General features: G+C 44.0%; 1 protein-coding gene across 1 annotated transcript in view; it reads left to right on the top strand.

Annotated features, from left to right (window-relative positions):
* Positions 1-9,322: 9,322 nt before the first annotated feature.
* The window catches only part of nhsb (Nance-Horan syndrome b (congenital cataracts and dental anomalies)), a 145,624-nt gene continuing 132,969 nt past the window's right edge, over positions 9,323-21,977 (top strand). The window contains 1 exon segment of the mRNA XM_042318962.1: positions 9,323-10,032. Within this exon segment, the coding sequence (XP_042174896.1) occupies positions 9,750-10,032 (283 nt within the window). The 5' untranslated portion in view covers positions 9,323-9,749.

Below are 21,977 nucleotides of genomic sequence, written 5' to 3'. Positions count from 1 at the left end.
CCCTTCGGTCAGAGTCATAACTCCAGCGTGTATCTTGTCCTTTATACACAGATTGGTGGATAGAAGGGTACAGTGTACGTCAGTGGGCCAGCTATCGCACGGCAGATGGGCTACTATCTCAAACATAACATTGCCTTTGTTCTACAACTATAACATTGTCTTGAAGTTACTGACAGTTTCTAAGTCTTGCTGTAACTTAAAATAGAACAGAGTGGAGTAGAATTGAATAGAGTACAGTAGAGTAGAGTAGAGTAGAATAGAACAGAGTAGAGTAGAACAGAGTAGAATAGAACAAAACAGAGTAGAGTAGAATAGAATAGAACAAAACAGAGTAGAGTAGAATAGAGTATAGAGTAGAATAGAACAGAGTAGAATAGAACAAAGTAGAATAGAACAGAGTAGAATAGAGTAGAGTAGAACAGAGTAGAGTAGAGTCTTTATTATCCACAGGGGGCAATTCATTTTGCAGCACATAGTGGAAACACATTGGACACATGACAATAAATAAATATAAAAACAATATATACCGCAGGGTTCCCCAACTGGTGGCCCGCGAGCCGAATTTGGCCCACAGGGATTTTTTATGCCCCCCCAAGTTTTCTCAGCCAATTATTATTTATTTTATTTTACTTAAAATACTTTCAAAGCACCAGCAAAACGGCTCCAAGTGATTTTAATTTTGGAAATCTATTCCCACGTATATGTCACGCCCTGACCATAGTAAGCTTTATTCTCTGTTGGTTGGGGCGTGATAGTGACTAGGGTGGGTCATCTAGGTTTTTTCTATGTCTATGTTGGCCTGATATGGTTCCCAATCAGAGACAGCTGTTTATCGTTGTCTCTGATTGGGGATCATATTTAGGTAGCCATTTCCCTCATTTGTGTTTGTGGGATCTTGTCTACATTGAGTTGCCTGAGTGCACACACCAGTAGCTTCACGTTTCGTTTAAACTTTATTGTTTTGTTTTGGTGAGTTTCTCTTTATTAAAAACATGTGGAACTCTATTCACGCTGCTCCTTGGTCTCCTCATTACGACGAACGTGAGAGATGTGATCTTATACTGTACAAATGTAAGCAAGGTTTGAAATTATTATGTTGTATGCAAATGTTATATCTGGGATTCAAAATGCTGTCAATTTGCAGTCTACAAATGATTTGTAATTATGTTCTGACCCCCTGACCATCAGCTCAAGAAAAAAGCATCCTGAATCTAGTGGTTCCTGATATACTACAAGATCCACACAGCTACCAGTACTACTAGAGGTTATTGAGACAGCTGATGGCAGCTAGGTCTGATAACCCTGATCTCCTGGACCAGCTGCACTAAAGTACATCAATACTGTATGGCCATAAAAACATCCATTAAGATTTGTCCCAAATTTTACCATTTTCCCTATGTGGTGCACTACTTTTCACCAGGGCCCTATGGCCCATAGTGCACTATGTAGGGAATAGGGTGCCATTTGGGACATGCCCTAAATGCCCATTTGGGACATGCCCTAAATGCCCATTTGGGACATGCCCTCAAACCAAACTTAAAATGTATTAGCTCTGTTCAATGTAGTAAAATGACTGCACAAATGTTTGGATTTTTAACAGTTAGTCATCTCAAATGCACCACTGCAAAAGTTTAGCAAACTTTTCCAAAACATAGATACTTTATAATACTTAACAAAAATACTTAATATTTATATAACAATATATTTATTGTTCGTCAATAAGCCTTTAGTAGATTGTTTATAAGGAACTACTTTATTAACACAGGGAAGGAAGCTCCTTTGAACAGATCAATTCCCAACGGTTTGGTTTCCTGTCCTTAGCTGTACTTCAGCAGGGGAACATGATTTAAAAAGAAACGGCAGGTCTTCATTGGCCTCTTGGTTGTAGCTGACACCTTATCAGACTCAGGGACTATTACAGGCAGGATGGAAACTGCAACACATGCACCTTTGGGCCCTAAAGGGAGATAAGTATTGATCAGATCAAGGGAAAGTTGATTATTAAACTTGTTATTACAACAATATGATAACAGATATCTGACCCCAGTACCTGCAGTCCCCAGTATTGTATTTCTGTCTCAGTAAATGAATCAGCAGGAGAACAGCTGAAAGGGATTGTGGGGGTTGTTCCATCTTGTTCAACTCATTCATTTTAGATGTATATTACTATATCATCATATGCTTTGGGTTTCATTTTATTGGTCTACTAAAACCAAACAACTAATGGACTTTTTGTATTTTGTCAGTACACTATATATATTTTTTAAATCTCTTTACCTCAGAATGGAGTTGTTGTTTATTTTGGACTGAATGTGTATTGCATGAGTATCCAGAGAGATGAAACTGCTCAAATGTGTTGCCTAGTGACCAAAAAGTCACATGGGGTGTTTCTTTCTTCTATCTGTGTTTCCCTGACTGACCTCCAGTATTATAGAGTCACTTCCTGTGTGGCCCCTAGGCTGTGGTGGAAGGATACCTGTTCAACCTGTTCAGGCTTTCAGTGCATCGCCCGCGTCACCGTATCACTCCCTCCATGTCTGCCTCAGGATCAGGTGACAATGTCTGCGTTCCTAATGGCACCCTATGTCCTATTGTGTGCACTAGGTTACTTTTGACCAGAGCACTATGAACCCTGGTCAACGTTTGTGCACTCTATAGAGAATAAGAAGCCATTTGGGACGCAAGCTGTTTACCCAAATATTAAGTGTCTGTGACTTCAGGCCAAAACACAGAGAAGTTCCCTCACTTCTCACTGTTACACCAGAGATGAATCTTCTAGCGTCATGACTGACAGGCCGAACAATAACATCGTAAACCATCCCTTTTAATGTCCTTTCAGGAAATGGCTCTTTTTGAGTTGTTATCATTATATAGCTGCTTGATATCATTGCAACTTGGACAACACCCAGAGAGAGAGAGAGAGAGAGAGAGAGAGAGAGACCTCCGTTAGTGATGCTGCATGTGATTGATTCCAGGAAGATGAAGTTACGAGATATTCCACAAGAGGGGGCTGCTCTATAGTCACAGAAGAATCAGCCTCTCTCTCTCTCTCTCTCTCTCTCTCTCTCTCTCTCTCTGTCTTTCTCTCTCTCTCTGTCTCTCTTCTCTCTCTCTGTCTTTCTCTCTCTCTCTGTCTTTCTCTCTCTCTGTCTCTCTGTCTCTCTCTCTCTCTCTCTCTCTCTCTGTCTCTCTGTCTCTCTCTCTCTCTCTCTCTCTCTCTCTCTCATGTTCTGACATAAATATCAGGTATTCCAGGAATAGCTTTATGAGTCTAGAAATGTATATTTTTGCCTTTAGTACTAAAGCCTATAGAAACGAATTGAATAACACATTCAGACATGGCAAAAAATCTATTATAAGAAACAAGATTTGGAAGTGTCAGTCCTAAATCACATACAGTTTTTAACCCCTTTTTGGGTGTAGGCACAACTACCTTCGACTTCTATTAGTTGTTTTAATCCCGTATCGGTTACCTTCAGACGAGTCCCGTGACCCCCTTGTGGGGGTCGGATAGCAAAACGAAGAACATCATCGTGTTCATGAGATAGAGTAGTCATAATCGTTTTTAATAGGTCAAACCGTTCAGATGCTCCAGGCGTTTTTTGTGAGAAGACAGATTTTGGGGATGTCTCATGGTCTGACAAACACCTCTCTGTCACCTTTCACCTCAGATGTCTCATGGTCTGACAAACACCTCTCTGTCACCTTTCACCTCAGATGTCTCATGGTCTGACAAACACCTCTCTGTCACCTTTCACCTCAGATGTCTCATGGTCTGACAAACACCTCTCTGTCACCTTTCACCTCAGATGTCTCATGGTCTGACAAACACCTCTCTGTCACCTTTCACCACAGATGTGGAAGTGGTCTGACAAACACCTCTCTGTCACCTTTCACCTCAGATGTCTCATGGTCTGACAAAACCTCTCTGTCACCTTTCACCTCAGATGTCTCATGGTCTGACAAACACCTCTCTGTCACCTTTCACCTCAGATGTCTCATGGTCTGACAAACACCTCTCTGTCACCTTTCACCTCAGATGTCTCATGGTCTGACAAACACCTGGTCTGACAAACACCTCTGTCACCTTTCACCTCAGATGTCTCAGATGTCACCTTTCACCTCAGATGTCTCATGGTCTGACAAACACCTCTCTGTCACCTTTCACCTCAGATGTCTCATGGTCTGACAAACACCTCTCTGTCACCTTTCACCTCAGATGTCTCATGGTCTGACAAACACCTCAAACCCTCTTCACCTCAGATGTCTCATGGTCTGACAAACACCTCTCTGTCACCTTTCACCTCAGATGTCTCATGGTCTGACAAACACCTCTCTGTCACCTTTCACCACAGATGTGGAAGTGGTCTGACAAACACCTCTCTGTCACCTTTCACCACAGATGTGGAAGTGGTCTGACAAACACCTCTCTGTCACCTTTCACCACAGATGTGGAAGTGGTCTGACAAACACCTCTCTGTCACCTTTCACCACAGATGTGGAAGTGGTCTGACAATCGACTCTAGGTGTTTAATAAACATATATTGTTTAAACCTGCTGAAAATCCTGCCATCCAGGACCTATACACAAGGCAGTGTCAGAGGAAGGCCCAAAAAATTGTCAAAGACTCCAGTCACCCAAGTCATAGACTCTCTCTGCTACCGCACGGCAAGCGGTACCGGAGCACCAAGGTCAGGTCCTAAAGGCTTCTTAACAGCTTCTACCCCCATAAGACTGCTGAACAATTCATCAAATGGCCACCCGGACTATTTACATTGAGCTACTCGCTGTTTATTATCTATGTATAGTCACTTCACCCCTACTTACATGTACAAATGACCTCGACTAACCTGTATCCCCGCACACTGACTCAGTACCGGTACCCTCTGTATATAGCCTCGTTATTGTTATTTAATTTTATTGTGTTACTTTTTATTAGATTTTTTACTTTAGTTTATTTAGTAAATATTTTCTTAACTCTATTTATTGAACTGCATTGTTGGTTAAGAGCTTGTAAGTAAGCATTTCACGATAAGGTCTACCTACACCTGTTGTATTCGGTGCATGTGACAAATTTGATTTGATTTGAAATCCAGGGTTTCTTTTGTCAAACATTTTTGTTATATTTCAGTCTTCTGTGATGTATATAAAGTGTAATTGTCACACCCTGATCTGTTTCACCTGTCCTTGTTCTTGTCTCCACCCCCCTCCAGGTGTCGCCCATCTTCCCCGTTATCCCCTGGGTATTTCATACCTGGGTTTTCTGTCTGTCTGTTGTCAGTCCGTCTTGTTTGTTAAAGCCTCACAGTGTTTTGTCTCAGCTCCTGTTTACCCCTAGTCTCTCTTTGTTAAAGCCTCACAGTGTTTTGTCTCAGCTCCTGTTTGCCCCTAGTCTCTCTTTGTTAAAGCCGACCAGTGTTTTGTCTCAGCTCCTGTTTGCCCCTAGTCTCTCTTTGTTAAAGCTGACCAGTGGTTTGTCTCAGCTCCTGTTTGCCCCTAGTCTCTCTTTGTTAAAGCCGACCAGTGTTTTGTCTCAGCTCCTGTTTGCCCCTAGTCTCTCTTTGTTAAAGCCGACCAGTGGTTTGTCTCAGCTCCTGTTTACCCCTAGTCTCTCTTTGTTAAAGCCGACCAGTGTTTTGTCTCAGCTCCTGTTTACCCCTAGTCTCTCTTTGTTAAAGCCGACCAGTGGTTTGTCTCAGCTCCTGTTTACCCCTAGTCTCTCTTTGTTAAAGCCGACCAGTGTTTTGTCTCAGCTCCTGTTTGCCCCTAGTCTCTCTTTGTTAAAGCCGACCAGTGGTTTGTCTCAGCTCCTGTTTGCCCCTAGTCTCTCTTTGTTAAAGCTGACCAGTGGTTTGTCTCAGCTCCTGTTTACCCCTAGTCTCTCTTTGTTAAAGCTGACCAGTGGTTTGTCTCAGCTCCTGTTTACCCCTAGTCTCTCTTTGTTAAAGCCGACCAGTGGTTTGTCTCAGCTCCTGTTTACCCCTAGTCTCTCTTTGTTAAAGCCGACCAGTGGTTTGTCTCAGCTCCTGTTTACCCCTAGTCTCTCTTTTTCTCGTCCTCCTGGTTTTTGACCTTTGCCTGTCCTGACCCTGTTCTCGCCCGCCTGAACACTGCCTGACCTGACCCTGAGCCTGCCTGCCGTCCTGTACCTTGGTCTCTGCTCTGGATTACCGACCCCTGCCTGCCAATACATTTCAACTTTATATCTGATATGATACAGGTGTCTTCTTTTGTTAAACCCATAACCATGTGTGTGAGCTGTATACCTTTGTTACAAAGTAGATTAGTTTAAGACGACCAAGCAACAGTCTGTGTGACCCTGGTTTAGCCCACTGTAGTAAAAGGTTAATGAAGACGGTGGAAAGATGCTCACATCTCAACATCTCAACATGAACAACAACTGTAATATCTGAAAGCAACTTTCCGTTTCCCAAAGAATTCAACATCTAGAGCCTGTCTCTCAGCTTTGTAGGAGACCGGACACTGAACCACTGTGATCACCTCTAGAGTCTGTCCCTCAGCTTTGTAGGAGACCGGACACTGAACCACTGTGATCACCTCTAGAGCCAGTCCCTCAGCTTTGTAGGAGACCGGACACTGAACCACTGTGATCACCTCTAGAGCCTGTCCCTCAGCTTTGTAGGAGACTGGACACTGAACCACTGTGATCACCTCTAGAGCCTGTCCCTCAGCTTTGTAGGAGACCGGACACTGAACCACTGTGATCACCTCTAGAGCCTGTCCCTCAGCTTTGTAGGAGACCGGACACTGAACCACTGTGATCACCTCTAGAGCCAGTCCCTCAGCTTTGTAGGAGACCGGACACTGAATCACTGTGATCACCTCTAGAGCCTGTCCCTCAGCTTTGTAGGAGACCGGACACTGAACCACTGTGATCACCTCTAGAGGCTGTCCCTCAGCTTTGTAGGAGACCGGACACTGAACCACTGTGATCACCTCTAGAGCCTGTCCCTCAGCTTTGTAGGAGACCGGACACTGAACCACTGTGATCACCTCTAGAGCCTGTCCCTCAGCTTTGTAGGAGACCGGACACTGAACCACTGTGATCACCTCTAGAGCCTGTCCCTCAGCTTTGTAGGAGACCGGACACTGAACCACTGTGATCACCTCTAGAGCCTGTCCCTCAGCTTTGTAGGAGACCGGACACTGAACCACTGTGATCACCTCTAGAGCCAGTCCCTCAGCTTTGTAGGAGACCGGACACTGAACCACTGTGATCACCTCTAGAGCCTGTCCCTCAGCTTTGTAGGAGACCGGACACTGAACCACTGTAATCACCTCTAGAGCCTGTCCCTCAGCTTTGCTAACTTAGCAGTTCTGTTCTAGTACAGAGGTGGGGACCCTCACCATAGACAGAGCTCAGACTGAGGCCCTCTGAATGATTCTGACAACAACAGTATGGATTAAGTGAAACACTCGTTCAGCAAAACTATGAATGAATGCCCAGGAAACCCCTGTTGAGTGAACTTGAATAACATCCATTCATTCAACTTGAATGTGTCTGCGGATAGGACCACTATACAGAACCAGGCCTGACAGGGCTGTGTTAAATGACTACTATACAGAACCAGGCCTGACAGAGGTCAACAGGGCTGTATTAAATGACCATTATATAGAACCAGGCCTGACAGGGGTCAACAGGGCTGTGTTAAATGACCACTATATAGAACCAGGCCTGACAGGGGTCAACAGGGCTGTGTTAAATGACCACTATATAGAACCAGGCCTGACAGGGCTGTGTTAAATGACTACTATATATAACCAGGCCTGACAGGGCTGTGTTAAATGACTACTATATAGAACCAGGCCTGACAGGGGTGTGTTTAAGGACCACTATACAGAACCAGGCCTGACAGGGGTGTGTTAAATGACTACTATACAGAACCAGGCCTGACAGGGCTGTGTTAAATGACTACTATACAGAACCAGGCCTGACAGAGGTGTGTTAAATGACTACTATACAGAACCAGGCCTGACAGGGTGTGTTAAATGTACTACTATACAGAACCAGGCCTGACAGGGGTGTGTTAAATGACCACTATATAGAACCAGGCCTGACAGGGGTGTGTTAAATACAGAACCAGGCCTGACAGGGGTGTGTTAAATACAGACTATACAGAACCAGGCCTGACAGGGGTGTGTTAAATGACTACTATACAGAACCAGGCCTGACCACTAAATGACCACTATACAGAACCAGGCCTGACAGGGGTGTGTTAAATGACCACTATACAGAACCAGGCCTGACAGGGCTGTGTTAAATGACTACTATACAGAACCAGGCCTGACAGGGCTGAACCAGGCCTGACAGGGTGTGTTAAATGACTACTATATAGAACCAGGCCTGACAGGGCTGTGTTAAATGACTACTATACAGAACCAGGCCTGACAGGGGTGTGTTAAATGACTACTATACAGAACCAGGCCTGACAGGGGTGTGTTAAATGACTACTATACAGAACCAGGCCTGACAGGGGTGTGTTAAATGACTACTATACAGAACCAGGCCTGACAGGGGTGTGTTAAATGACTACTATACAGAACCAGGCCTGACAGGGGTGTGTTAAATGACTACTATACAGAACCAGGCCTGACAGGGGTGTGTTAAATGACTACTATACAGAACCAGGCCTAACAGGGCTGTGTTAAATGACTACTATACAGAACCAGGCCTGACAGGGGTCAACAGGGCTGTGTTAAAAGGGCAATCAGCAGATGCTACATCCACTTTTGGACTCAGAAATGAATGATATGTGCCCATTGATTCTTGAAGAATGTAACTTATAAATGCCTCATGAGCTTAGTTTAACTGTCATACCCCATCAGAACCCAAAATATAAGCTTGTTTTACTACAGTGTTTGTAAACAAAGCACATTTAAATAAACACTATATAGCCTGGTTAAATGTATCATTTTGATATCATGGATGTCAGCCCTTGCATGGCTTTAAACAGTGATTCTGAAAGAAGACCTATGAAGTGACAACTGGTGTGGCATATCTTGTTTTATTACATAGGAACAATGAACCTGCGTTTTTATCATAAATGTCAATGATTAATTGGTGTTGTCTGTCAGTTCTGCCACAATATACTTTTGTAGTTATCGGCTCAAGGCCAATGGACTTTTCTTTGGTTTATACAATTTATATGATCTTGACCTCAGCAATGCAGCTAAAGATTAGATCAAGCTGAATCTTTTCTCAAAGACAAAGATCTGACTATATTCCAGCCCTCTATGTTTCATACGCTGCTCTTCCCATTATGACTGTAATAGTAGAGACAGTATGCAGCACGCGCTTCCCCGTTGATTTGCCGCTCAACACACTAGGCAGGCTACTGCCGCTTGAATAGCTTCCGCTATTCCTGAATCCTGATCCGGATCTGAGGACAAGACTCCGGGGTTTTGTGTTCTCTTCCTTTAAAGCCCTCACGCTCTATTCTGGAGCAATGAAAAACTAGAACCCGGGAGGCCACCGAGGCAACCCAAGATCATTCGGGAAGCGCGGATCTTATATGCAGGCAGGCTGCGCCACGCGTCGGGAGAACGGACGGAGTAAGATCTCAGCAACGAAAAGGATGGAAGGTCTGAAGGAGACACGGGGAACTTTGGATTGAGGAGAGGAGGGGACGAGGGACGGAAGACCGCCCGATGAACGACAGTTTTTTTCTTGGATATTTTTTGTGTGCTTTTTTAGGGGGGATTTTGGATAATTTTTGCGGTTGATCAAAATGCCATTTGCCAAAAGGATTGTAGAACCCCAGTTACTGTGCAGGTTACCTATTCCAAATGACGAAGGCTCGCTCAACGTTGAGGATCTGTGCTCCATCAATAATGTGGTGCTCTCGCGGACCTTGCGGCAGCTCTCCGACCTGGCCAAACACGCCTGCTCCCTATTCCAGGAGCTGGAGAACGAGATCATGTCCACCAACCAGAGGGTCTGGGTTCTGCAGAATAAAATAGGGAAGATCCAACAGAACGCCAGCGGTCTAGATCCCAAAAAAGAAGCAGTGCGTAAGTAGCCTAACCACCATGACTAAAACGTCTCAATTGTACGCTATGTTATATAGTTGCGTCTGCTTCTGCAATGTGTGGGATTTGTGTTTATATTCCATTCATTCCGAGGCATCGCAGTGCGTTCAAGTCGTACGGACACACACGCCTCGATTTTCGCGGCGCCCGAGCCCACACTAGAATCTCCTTCACATTGAAATGTGTCACACGGATGCATGCGCACACCTGCATTGCACTGACCTGGCCCTGATATTGTGAATTTGTTATAACGAATCTAAAATATGAATATACGCTCACACAAACCCATTATGTGCTGTTTGGAGTTTCACATCCGTGCCTATTTTTCCCTTGACGGTTTTTTAAAAGTAATTTGATGTAGAATGTCTGAGCTTCGGGGAAGTCAAGCCACAGAGGGGCGTGTAGTCTGCATTGGAATGGGCAGCGGTACCAGTAGCAGTATCCTCCACATCATCATCATCATCTCTTGGTAGTATCCTAGCCTGCATCTAATATAGCTGTGACTGAATGCGTAAAACGCAACATTCTATAATGGAAGTTAAGGAATAAATATGGAATGTTGAATATCGTTCTCAGAATGCAGTGTGATATTATAGACACTTATCATCTGCCGCCAGAGAAAACCCACCCCTTGACAGCCTAGCATTAATCGTCCTAACATTAATAATGACTTTATATGGAGATGGACATTGCAGTCCGAATATGAAGTCATGGATAGATAGTATATGACTGGTAATTATGTCATTATAAGATGATGATTAAACACAGACAAATGTTCAATGGATGGATGCATTTGGGAAGAAACCCAGTGGCCTCACTTGGAGGGACTGCAAGCCCATAGAAATGAATAGGTTAGATGTTGTTTTGGACATATTGATGTTCAATGTGTTGTTTGATGTCTGTTTCACATCATATGGTGCAGTAGATAGGGAATGGTAGGTACCTTGCGCTGACCTTATGCAGTCATAGGCTGTCTGAAAATGGTTCCTGCATAAGCAACATACTGTGGATTCATTCCCGTAGCCGAGCCTTCTATTTCCAGGGAACTAAACAGCATTCTAAGCCTCAGGCGAAATGAAGGGTGGAAAAATAACACGACTCCATCTTTAAAATTAATTTCAGTCATCCACCCTGGCTTTCCCCCTCTCTCTTCCCTTTTCTCTCTCTTCTCCCTCCCTCCCTCCCTCCCTCCCTCCCTCCCTCCCTCCCTCCCTCCCTCCCTCCCTCCCTCCCTCCCTCCCTCCCTCCCTCCCTCCCTCCCTCCCTCCCTCCCTCCCTCCCTCCCTCCCTCCCTCCCTCCCTCCCTCTCTCCTCCTCCTCGAGCCACAGCAGTCAGTGGAATACAAGCCATGGTTTAGTTACGTAAGGAAAAGAGAGACATTCACTTATTCCACTATTTCTAACAGTCACCTAACTGAGACGTGATGGTGATGTTGTGGCCTAGAACTTGTAGTGCTACTGCTGTTGCTGTGAATCCTCATGGAGTATAGAGAAAGAGAGAGAGTGTGAGAGAGACAGAGAGACAGAGAGTAACAGAGGGGCGGTAGAGGCCAACTCTGGTGTGGATGGATGCAGTGATGATGATGTGGTCTGGGTTTGGCTGTAGGTAGGCATGCTGCTAGCGGAGACTGGGCAGCAGCATGGCTAAACTAAGCCAGTGAAAGGGAGGACTGTCAATGGCTGGATTGGAGGGACGAGGAGGATGAGGATCGTTCCTCTCCAGTGTTGATGTTAAACGAATCCCTGGCTCTCTGGGATGTTGTGTTCAAAGAAATATAATAGCTAGAACAGGAAAAAGCCTCATGCCATTGCAATTGGCTTGAATGGAGATTCCTGTTCTAGTAAGCCTAATTCTATGTTTATGGCTGTTAAGCATGCATCAAAACAAATCCAACTTTATTTGTCACATGTGCCCGAATACAGTAGGTGTAGACCTTACCGTGAAATGCTTACTGACAAGCCCTTAACCAACAGTGTAGACCTTACCGTGAAATGCTTACTGACAAGCCCTTAACCAACAGTGTAGACCTTACCGTGAAATGCTTACTAACAAGCCCTTAACCAACAATGTAGACCTTACAGTGAAATGCTTACTGACAAGCCCTTAACCAACAGTGTAGACCTTACAGTGAAATGCTTACTGACAAGCCCTTAACCAACAGTGTAGACCTTACCGTGAAATGCTTACTGACAAGCCCTTAACCAACAGTGTAGACCTTACCGTGAAATGCTTACTGACAAGCCCTTAACCAACAGTGTAGACCTTACCGTGAAATGCTTACTAACAAGCCCTTAACCAACAATGTAGACCTTACAGTGAAATGCTTACTGACAAGCCCTTAACCAACAGTGTAGACCTTACAGTGAAATGCTTACTAACAAGCCTTTAACCAACAATGTAGACCTTACCGTAAAATGCTTACTGACAAGCCCTTAACCAACAGTGTAGACCTTACCGTAAAATGCTTACTAACAAGCCCTTAACCAACAGTGTAGACCTTACCGTAAAATGCTTACTAACAAGCCCTTAACCAACAGTGTAGACCTTACCGTAAAATGCTTACTGACAAGCCCTTAACCAACAGTGTAGACCTTACAGTGAAATGCTTACTGACAAGCCCTTAACCAACAGTGTAGACCTTACAGTGAAATGCTTACTGACAAGCCCTTAACCAACAGTATAGACCTTACCGTGAAATGCTTACTGACAAGCCCTGAACCAACAGTGTAGACCTTACCGTAAAATGCTTACTAACAAGCCCTTAACCAACAATGTAGACCTTACAGTGAAATGCTTACTGACAAGCCCTTAACCAACAGTGTAGACCTTACCGTGAAATGCTTACTGACAAGCCCTGAACCAACAGTATAGACCTTACCGTGAAATGCTTACTGACAAGCCCTGAACCAACAGTATAGACCTTACCGTGAAATGCTTACTGACAAGCCCTGAACCAACAGTATAGACCTTACCGTGAAATGCTTACTGACAAGCCCTGAACCAACAGTATAGACCTTACCGTGAAATGCTTACTGACAAGCCCTGAACCAACAGTATAGACCTTACCGTGAAATGCTTACTGACAAGCCCTGAACCAACAGTGCAGTTCAAGAAAAGTTAAGAAAATATTTACCAAATAAACTCAAGTAAAAAATCAAATAAATAACAATAAAATAAGAATAATGAGGCTATACCGAGTCAGTGTGCGGGGGTACAGGTTAGTTGAGGTCATTTATACACGTACTGTAGGTAGGTGTGACTACTGTCCAATGCAAATGAATGGGGCTGGGAATCTAGACTAGAGACTATTTATTTAGATCTATTTCCAGCCCACTGATCTGATCTGGCACGTTTTGAATTGAATCATTTGTTGATTATTAGCAGGTACTCAAACTTTTTGCTAAAAATAACTTGAATGTGGAGATAATAAATGACTTTGAAATGTAGCTACTCTTGCCTGAAGTGTCCCTCTTTGTTAACACTGACAGGGAACTTTGAAATGTAGCTACTCTGGCCTGAAGTGTCCCTCTTTGCTGACACTGACAGGGAACTTTCAAATGTAGCTACACTGGCCTGAAGTGTCCCTTTTTGCTGACACTGACAGGGAACTTTCAAATGTAGCTACTCTGGCCTGAAGTGTCCCTCTGTGCTGACACTGACAGGGAACTTTCAAATGTAGCTACACTGGCCTGAAGTGTCCCTTTTTGCTGACACTGACAGGGAACTTTCAAATGTAGCTACTCTGGCCCGAAGTGTCCATCTTTACTAACACTGACAGGGAACTTTCAAATGCAGCTACTCTGGCCTGGAGTGGCCCTCTTTGCTAACACTGACACTTAGTTAGTCATAGCCAGTTGAAGTTTCACACGATGATTACCCTTATCGTTGGTGATGGCCTGGCCAACTATAATGTCATCTCAACAGAGATGGTGGGGAACCTGGCTTGTCATCTTAGTTTAGGTTGAAAGTGGCTGGAGTGGAGGCTGAGGCTGAATGGTGATGTTGGTGAGAGTGATGAGGCTGGGGTTAGTTAGACACATGGCCAGGGAACCCCCAAATCCTCTCCCCCCTCCACAAGCAGCCCAGACAGACCAGACCGTTCCTCTGCTTCTCCACAGGGGAGGGGCGGGCCATGTGAAGGCATCAAAGCCTGACCTGACCCCCCCTGGCTCCCTGACCCCCTGGCCTCTTAGCCCTGAGAAGGGAATAGTTTCACTATGAACTCTACTCAAGGAGAACTCAAAAGAGAGTCGTTTCAGTAGTTTACAGTGTTCCATCCACTACCAGGCATGCTGTGGCTGGTGTTCCACTACCATCCACTACCAGGCATGCTGTGGCTGATGTTCCTCAGGTCTTAGTTCCATCCACTACCAGGCATGCTGTGGCTGATGTTCCTCAGGTCTTAGTTCCATCCACTACCAGGCATGCTGTGGCTGGTGTTCCACTACCAGGCATGCTGTGGCTGGTGTTCCACTACCAGGCATGCTGTGACTGGTGTTCCACTACCAGGCATGCTGTGGCTGGTGTTCCACTACCAGGCATGCTGTGACTGGTGTTCCTCAGTTCTTAGTTCTCTGAACTGAAAGGCTTCTTAATGATTTCCTCCTTCTTAACTAAAGACAACTGACCCTGAGGGGGGGATAGGTACACACACTAACACAAGGACACACACACACACACACACACACACACACACACACACACACACACACACACACACACACAAACTCCTGGTGCTGCTTGAGAGGGCTGCCAGGTGAATAAGACACCCTGAGGGATGCATCCTAAAGAACAGGAAGTACAGATTGTTCAGGAATAAGTTGTACTGTTGACAGAAAGGACAGATTGTTCAGGAATCAGTTGTACTGTTGACAGGAAGGACAGATTGTTCAGGAATCAGTTGTGCTGTTGACAGAAAGGACAGATTGTTCAGGAATCAGTTGTACTGTTGACAGAAAGGACAGATTGTTCAGGAATCAGTTCTACTGTTGACAGAAAGGACAGGACGTTCAGGAATCAGTTCTACTGTTGACAGAAAGGACAGATTGTTCAGGAATCAGTTGTGCTGTTGACAGAAAGGACAGATTGTTCAGGAATCAGTTGTGCTCTTGACAACATTGCATTAGAAGGGTCAGTCAGCCCCTGAGGTGGAGGTGTGGACTTTTTCATTCACTAAACTATGTGTTTTTCTCTCCAATATGTACCCTAGTGATTGACACATAGTCCAGAGGATGGGTTAGTGTCACACATTTTATAATCACATAGTCATACCTTTACAGGGCTCTGTTTGAGTGTTGATGAGTACGCTACATTGAACTGCATTACAGGGCTCTGTTTGAGTGTTGATGAATACGCTACATTGAACTGCATTACAGGGCTCTGTTTGAGTGTTGATGAATACGCTACATTGAACTACTACAGGGCTCTGTTTGAGTGTTGATGAATACGCTACATTGAACTACTACAGGGCTCTGTTTGAGTGTTGATGAATACGCTACATTGAACTACATTACAGGGCTCTGTTTGAGTGTTGATGAATACGCTACATTGAACTACTACAGGGCTCTGTTTGAGTGTTGATGAATACGCTACATTGAACTACTTTACAGGGCTCTGTTTGAGTGTTGATGAATACGCTACATTGAACTACTTTACAGGGCTCTGTTTGAGTGTTGATGAATACGCTACATTGAACTACATTATAGTTCTCGTGTTAGATTTTTTTTTTACAGCATTTGAACTACAGTTGAGGAGAGGTGGTGATTACCTTCATTATGACCTGATTTGATCTGGGCAACAGGAGTGCAATATGCTGTAGCATGGACAGCCATGACTTCTCCTCTCTACTCTGGCCGTCATGTGTGAATCAGAATGGCACATGACTAGGTTTTACACAGCGGTAATCTAATCCATGAAAATCAACAAGCACTTGGGATCTCAGCTCAGGAGTCCTACTGTAAATGATATACACTGTAGAGAATCTGATTGGCTTTCTCAAAGACACAGTCTATAAGAGTTCCTGCTGTTCAATGGTCATTTCAATAATATGTGACCCCCTCGTCTCTTTTCGGTCCAACACTGGAAGCAGTGTTTTTGATATTGGATTAAAGTACAGGCTCTGAGCTTCACTGCATCTGGAGGAACACTGGGAAAGTAATGCTACGGTGAAAGTTGATAAACTTGTAAACCCACTTTTGAGAAATGGCCCTTGAAAAGTTTTGGCTCAGTTTTTTTACACTTCCTTGTTCACAAAATATGTGTTGTTTATACTTTACAGGGCCTTCAGAAAGTATACACACCTCTTGACCTTTCCCACATTTTGTTGTGTTACAGCCCGAATTTACAAGTGGTTTAAATGTAGATTTTTGTTTGTTACTGGCATACACACAATACCCGTAATGTCCAAGTGGAATAATGTTTTTTTTTATTTGTACAAATGAATTAAAATGAATTGTCTTGAGTAAATAAGTATTCAGCCCCTTTGTTATGGCAAGCCAAAATAAGTTTTCAAGTCCCCAAAAAATGATTGGCTTAACGGGTCTCATAATAATGTGCATGGACTCACTCAGTTTGCTGTGTTTTAACAGGATTTTGGTATGACTGCCTCATCTCTGTACCCCACACAATTATCTGCAAGGTCCCTCAGTCGAGCAGTGAAAGACCAGGGAGGTTTTCCAATGCCTTGTAAAGAAGGGCACCTATTGGTAGATGGGTAAAAAACAGCAGATGTTGAATATCCCCTTGAGCATGGTGAAATATTATTAACACTTTGCATGGTGTATCGACACACCCAGTCACTACATAGATACAGGTGTCCTTCCTAACTCAGTTGCCTGAGAGTAAAGAAACCGCTCAGGGATTTCATCAGGATGCCAATGGTGACTTTAAAATAGTTACAGAGTTCAATGGCTGTGACGGTAGAAAAGTGACGATGGATCAACAACATTTGTAGTTACTCCACAATACTAACCTAGATGATAGAGTGAAAAGAAGGAAACCTCCATGACCTGCATACACCCATGTCACCCATACACCCACGTCACCCATACACATATGTCACCCATACACCCATGTCACCCATACACCCATGTCACCCATGTCACCCATACACCCATGTCACTCATGGCACCCATACACCCACATCACCCATACACTCATGGCACCCATACATCTAGGTCACCCATGTCACCCATACACCCATGTCACCCATACACCCATGTCACCCATACATCTAGGTCACCCATACATCTAGGTCACCCATACACCCATGTCACCCATATACCCATGTCACCCATACACCCATGTCACCCATTAAGCTTGTTTGGGATGATCAGGATCGACTGAATCAAATTGACTGATTTCCTTATATGAACTGTAACTCAGTAAAATTTTTGAAATTGTTGCATGTTGTGTTCATATTTTTGTTCAGTGTAGCAATGGAAACGGCTTTCTGAGATTTGAGTCATATTACTACACATATCATACACGTAGCTAGCTAGTGAGCCAGCCAGCTAACATTAGCTAGCTAGTGAGCCAGCCAGCTAACATTAGCTAGCTAGTGAGTCAGCCAGCTAACATTAGCTAGCTAGTGAGCCAGCCAGCTAACATTAGCTAGCTAGTGAGCCAGCCAGCTAACATTAGCTAGCTAGTGAGCCAGCCAGCTAACATTAGCTAGCTAGTGAGCCAGCCAGCTAACATTAGCTAGCTAGTGAGCCAGCCAGCTAACATTAGCTAGCTAGTGAGCCAGCCAGCTAACATTAGCTAGCTAGTGAGCCAGCCAGCTAACATTAGCTAGCTAGTGAGCCAGCCAGCTAACATTAGCTAGCTAGTGAGCCAGCCAGCTAACATTAGCTAGCTAGTGAGCCAGCCAGCTAACATTAGCTAGCTAGTGAGCCAGCCAGCTAACATTAGCTAGCTAGTGAGTCAGCCAGCTAACATTAGCTAGCTAGTGAGCCAGCCAGCTAACATTAGCTAGCTAGTGAGCCAGCCAGCTAACATTAGCTAGCTAGTGAGCCAGCCAGCTAACATTAGCTAGCTAGTGAGCCAGCCAGCTAACATTAGCTAGCTAGTGAGCCAGCCAGCTAACATTAGCTAGCTAGTGAGCCAGCCAGCTAACATTAGCTAGCTAGTGAGCCAGCCAGCTAACATTAGCTAGCTAGTGAGTCAGCCAGCTAACATTAGCTAGCTGTGAGCCAGCCAGCTAACATTAGCTAGCTAGTGAGCCAGCCAGCTAACATTAGCTAGCTAGTGAGCCAGCCAGCTAACATTAGCTAGCTAGTGAGCCAGCCAGCTAACATTAGCTAGCTAGTGAGTCAGCCAGCTAACATTAGCTAGCTAGTGAGCCAGCCAGCTAACATTAGCTAGCTAGTGAGTCCGCCAGCTAACATTAGCTAGCTAGTGAGCCAGCCAGCTAACATTAGCTAGCTAGTGAGCCAGCCAGCTAACATTAGCTAGCTAGTGAGTCAGCCAGCTAACATTAGCTAGCTAGTGAGCCAGCCAGCTAACATTAGCTAGCTAGTGAGCCAGCCAGCTAACATTAGCTAGCTAGTGAGCCAGCCAGCTAACATTAGCTAGCTAGTGAGCCAGCCAGCTAACATTAGCTAGATAGCTAACAGTACGCTTTAACTTGCAATGAAAATGTCTTTAGAAACGTGTAATATCTGAAAATATAGCTAGACTCTTACCCGCGTACGTGGATGAATGCTTCACGGCCATGGTTGCCCTCAGTTTGAAGATGTAATCTAGAGACAGGTGTTTTATAAAACAGCCTTCTGTCTTCTCTTTTTGACTCCCTCTGGATTAGCAATCAAACTCGGTTTCCCCAGGGCATTCCAATGATTTCAAAACTCTGTCAATTTCTTCCGTGACAACAACACTGTTGATCTCCATTTCACTGTCATCAGAAGACTCTACAATGTCGAGTTCAATGAAGAAGAAACAAAGTTTTACCGTGGCCTCCCAAGTGGCGCAGCGGTTTAAGGCACTACATCACACTGCTTGAGGCATCACTACAGACCCGGGTTCTATCCCAGGCTGTGCCACAACTGTGTTGTCCAGTGTTGTCCAGGTTAAGTGAGGGTTTGACCGGCAGGACTCCTTGTGATGGGCTGGGCGCCTGCTGGCTGGGTGTTAAAAAGCGCGGTTTGGCGGGTAATGTTTCGGAGGACGGGTGATTTGACCTTCACCTCTCCTGAGCCCTTTGGGGAGTTGCAGTGATGAGACAAGATTGGGGAGAAAAGGGAGTAAAATACATTAAAAAATGGTTTTAGTCAGGGATTTCCTCATCGTCTGATTCATTTTCAGAGTCAGAGACAGTCAACATGGGACGATCGTCCTCCAGAAAGTAGTCCCTCACAACTTTTTCCCACTGATATTTGTCAATGGCGCCTGCTAAATTCAGGGCAGCAATGTCATTGAGAGCAGTAGCAACACTTGCAGTTCTCCATGGCTATATCTTGTTTTTAAAACCCGGTAGCATGGATTATCTGAGCAGCTCATGTTATAGAAAGAAGCCTGCGACATGGCAGACCAATCAGAACTAATCTCTCCAGCCCATCGATTGTCTCAACCAATCATGGCTAGTGGGAAGGTTCCTGCCTTTTTCTGTGGCTAAACCAACTAGGCTTGTAATTTAACAATTGTATTCATATTTACAGATGACACACCCATTTATTATTAAGGCACATTAAAGTTCACATGTTCCAGAAGGCATTTCTGAAAAAAGAAAATGCATTTTGATTTTGAAAAATGTCTCTCCTGTGAAGTAGTGACATTGGTCATACACCCAGCTTCCTGAAAAAGGCCACATACAGTGGGGCAAAATACTTATTTTCCACCGTAATTTGCAAAGAAATTCATTAATAAATCCTACAATGTGATTTTCTGGATTTTTTTTTCTCATTTTGTCTGTCATAGTTGAAGTGTACCTATGATGAAAATGACAGGCCTCTCTCATCTTTTTAAGTGGGAGAACTTGCACAATTGGTGGCTGACTAAATACTTTTTTGCCCCACTGTATAGATACTAACAAATTGCTTCTTGAAGAATAGAACTCATAGATCCCTTTAATATGAACTTACTACAACTGCCTTACCCAATCAAAACCCCACATCTGTATGGCTTCAAAATACGTTTACAAACCTATTATGTGGGGCAGGGTCAGGCTGTTTAAATTGCAGATTGCGCCTTTAAGATGAGAGGTCTGTTACAGAGTGGCCACGTTCAACTCCTAAATAGCATGTCGTAGCCTTGACAAGCCAGCCAGCTACCTAGGTGTTGGTGAGATGAGGAAGTGGGTCACATAAAGCATGAGCAGCGAAGAGAGGGAGTAAAGAGAGAGACGACACCACTCCCTCCTCACCAGACACACAGTACAGTACAGTACAGTATGGACATGCACTGCAGCATCTCTTCTATCTCTCTCCCTCGTTCCCTCACTTTCTCTGTACACTCTACACTTGGCTAAAGAGGTAGATAGTTGTCTTTTCTCTGTTTCTCCTTTCATTCTCTCTCTCTCTTTCTCTCTCTCTCTCTCTCCCCCTCTCTCTCCCCCTCTCTCTCTCTCTCTCCTCCTTTTCTCTCTCTCTCTCTCTCTCTGTCTCCTCCTTTTCTCTCTCTCTCTCTCTCTGTCTCCTCCTTTCTCTGTCTCCTCCTTTCTCTCTCTCTCTCTCTCTCTCTCTCTCTCTCTCTCTCCCTCTCTCTCTCACTCTCTCTCTGTCTCCCCCTTTTCTCTCTCTCTCTGTCTCCCCCTTTTCTCTCTCTCTCTCTCTGTCTCCCCCTTTTCTCTCTCTCTTTCTCTCTCTTTCTCTCTCTGCCTCTCTCTCCCTCCCTCTCTCTGCCTCCCCCTCTTTTCTCTCATATATGCCCTATCTGTCTGTCTGTATAAGGCTAGAGAACGCCTAGAGTCTGATAATAAAGCCGACTGTTAATATGTCATCAGTGTTGTTGTGTGAATAGGGTGAATTACAATGCTGTTATGTTAATATGTCATCAGTGTTGTTGTGTGAATAGGGTGAATTACAATGCTGTTATGTTAATATGTCATCAGTGTTGTTGTGTGAATAGGGTGAATTACAATGCTGTTATGTTAATATGTCATCAGTGTTGTTGTGTGAATAGGGTGAATTACAATGCTGTTATATTAATATGTCATCAGTGTTGTTGTGTGAATAGGGTGAATTACAATGCTGTTATGTTAATATGTCATCAGTGTTGTTGTGTGAATAGGGTGAATTACAATGCTGTTATGTTAATATGTCATCAGTGTTGTTGTGTGAATAGGGTGAATTACAATGCTGTTATGTTAATATGTCATCAGTGTTGTTGTGTGAATAGGGTGAATTACAATGCTGTTATGTTAACACCCAGGATCTTATGGCTTATGGCTTCCCTTCCTCAGAACTCTACTGTACAACTACTCACATAGATCCTATTCAATTAGTTCTAATATCTCGTTCTATGGAACTACTAGCTTGGAAACCAAGCAGAATATCACTCTGTTTCACTGTTGTTTCTCTTGAAACAGAATAGAGCTAAACACAGGCAAAATCCTGGTTCAGTCTGCTTTCCAACAGACACTGGAAGACAAATTCACATTTCAGCAGGACAATAACCTAAAACACACGGGAGTTGCTTACCAAGAGAACATTAAATGTTCCTGAGTGGCTTAGTTACAGTTTTGACTTAAATCAGCTTGAAAATCTATAGCAAGACTTGAACATGGCTGTCTATCAAATATTTTACAATACAGGTGTGCAAAGGTCTTAGAGACTTACCCACAAGTACTCACAGCTGTAACCACTGCCAAAGGTGATTCTAACACTCAGGGGTGTGAATACTTATGTCAATTTGATATTTCTGTATTTAATTTTAAATAAATTGGCAACATTTTTATAAAACATGTTTTCACTTTCTCGTTATGGGGTAT

The sequence above is a fragment of the Oncorhynchus tshawytscha genome, unplaced genomic scaffold, assembly GCF_018296145.1.
Source record: "Oncorhynchus tshawytscha isolate Ot180627B unplaced genomic scaffold, Otsh_v2.0 Un_contig_5015_pilon_pilon, whole genome shotgun sequence".
Classification (NCBI taxonomy): domain Eukaryota; kingdom Metazoa; phylum Chordata; class Actinopteri; order Salmoniformes; family Salmonidae; genus Oncorhynchus; species Oncorhynchus tshawytscha.
This window is presented reverse-complemented; position numbering and strand designations above follow the sequence as displayed.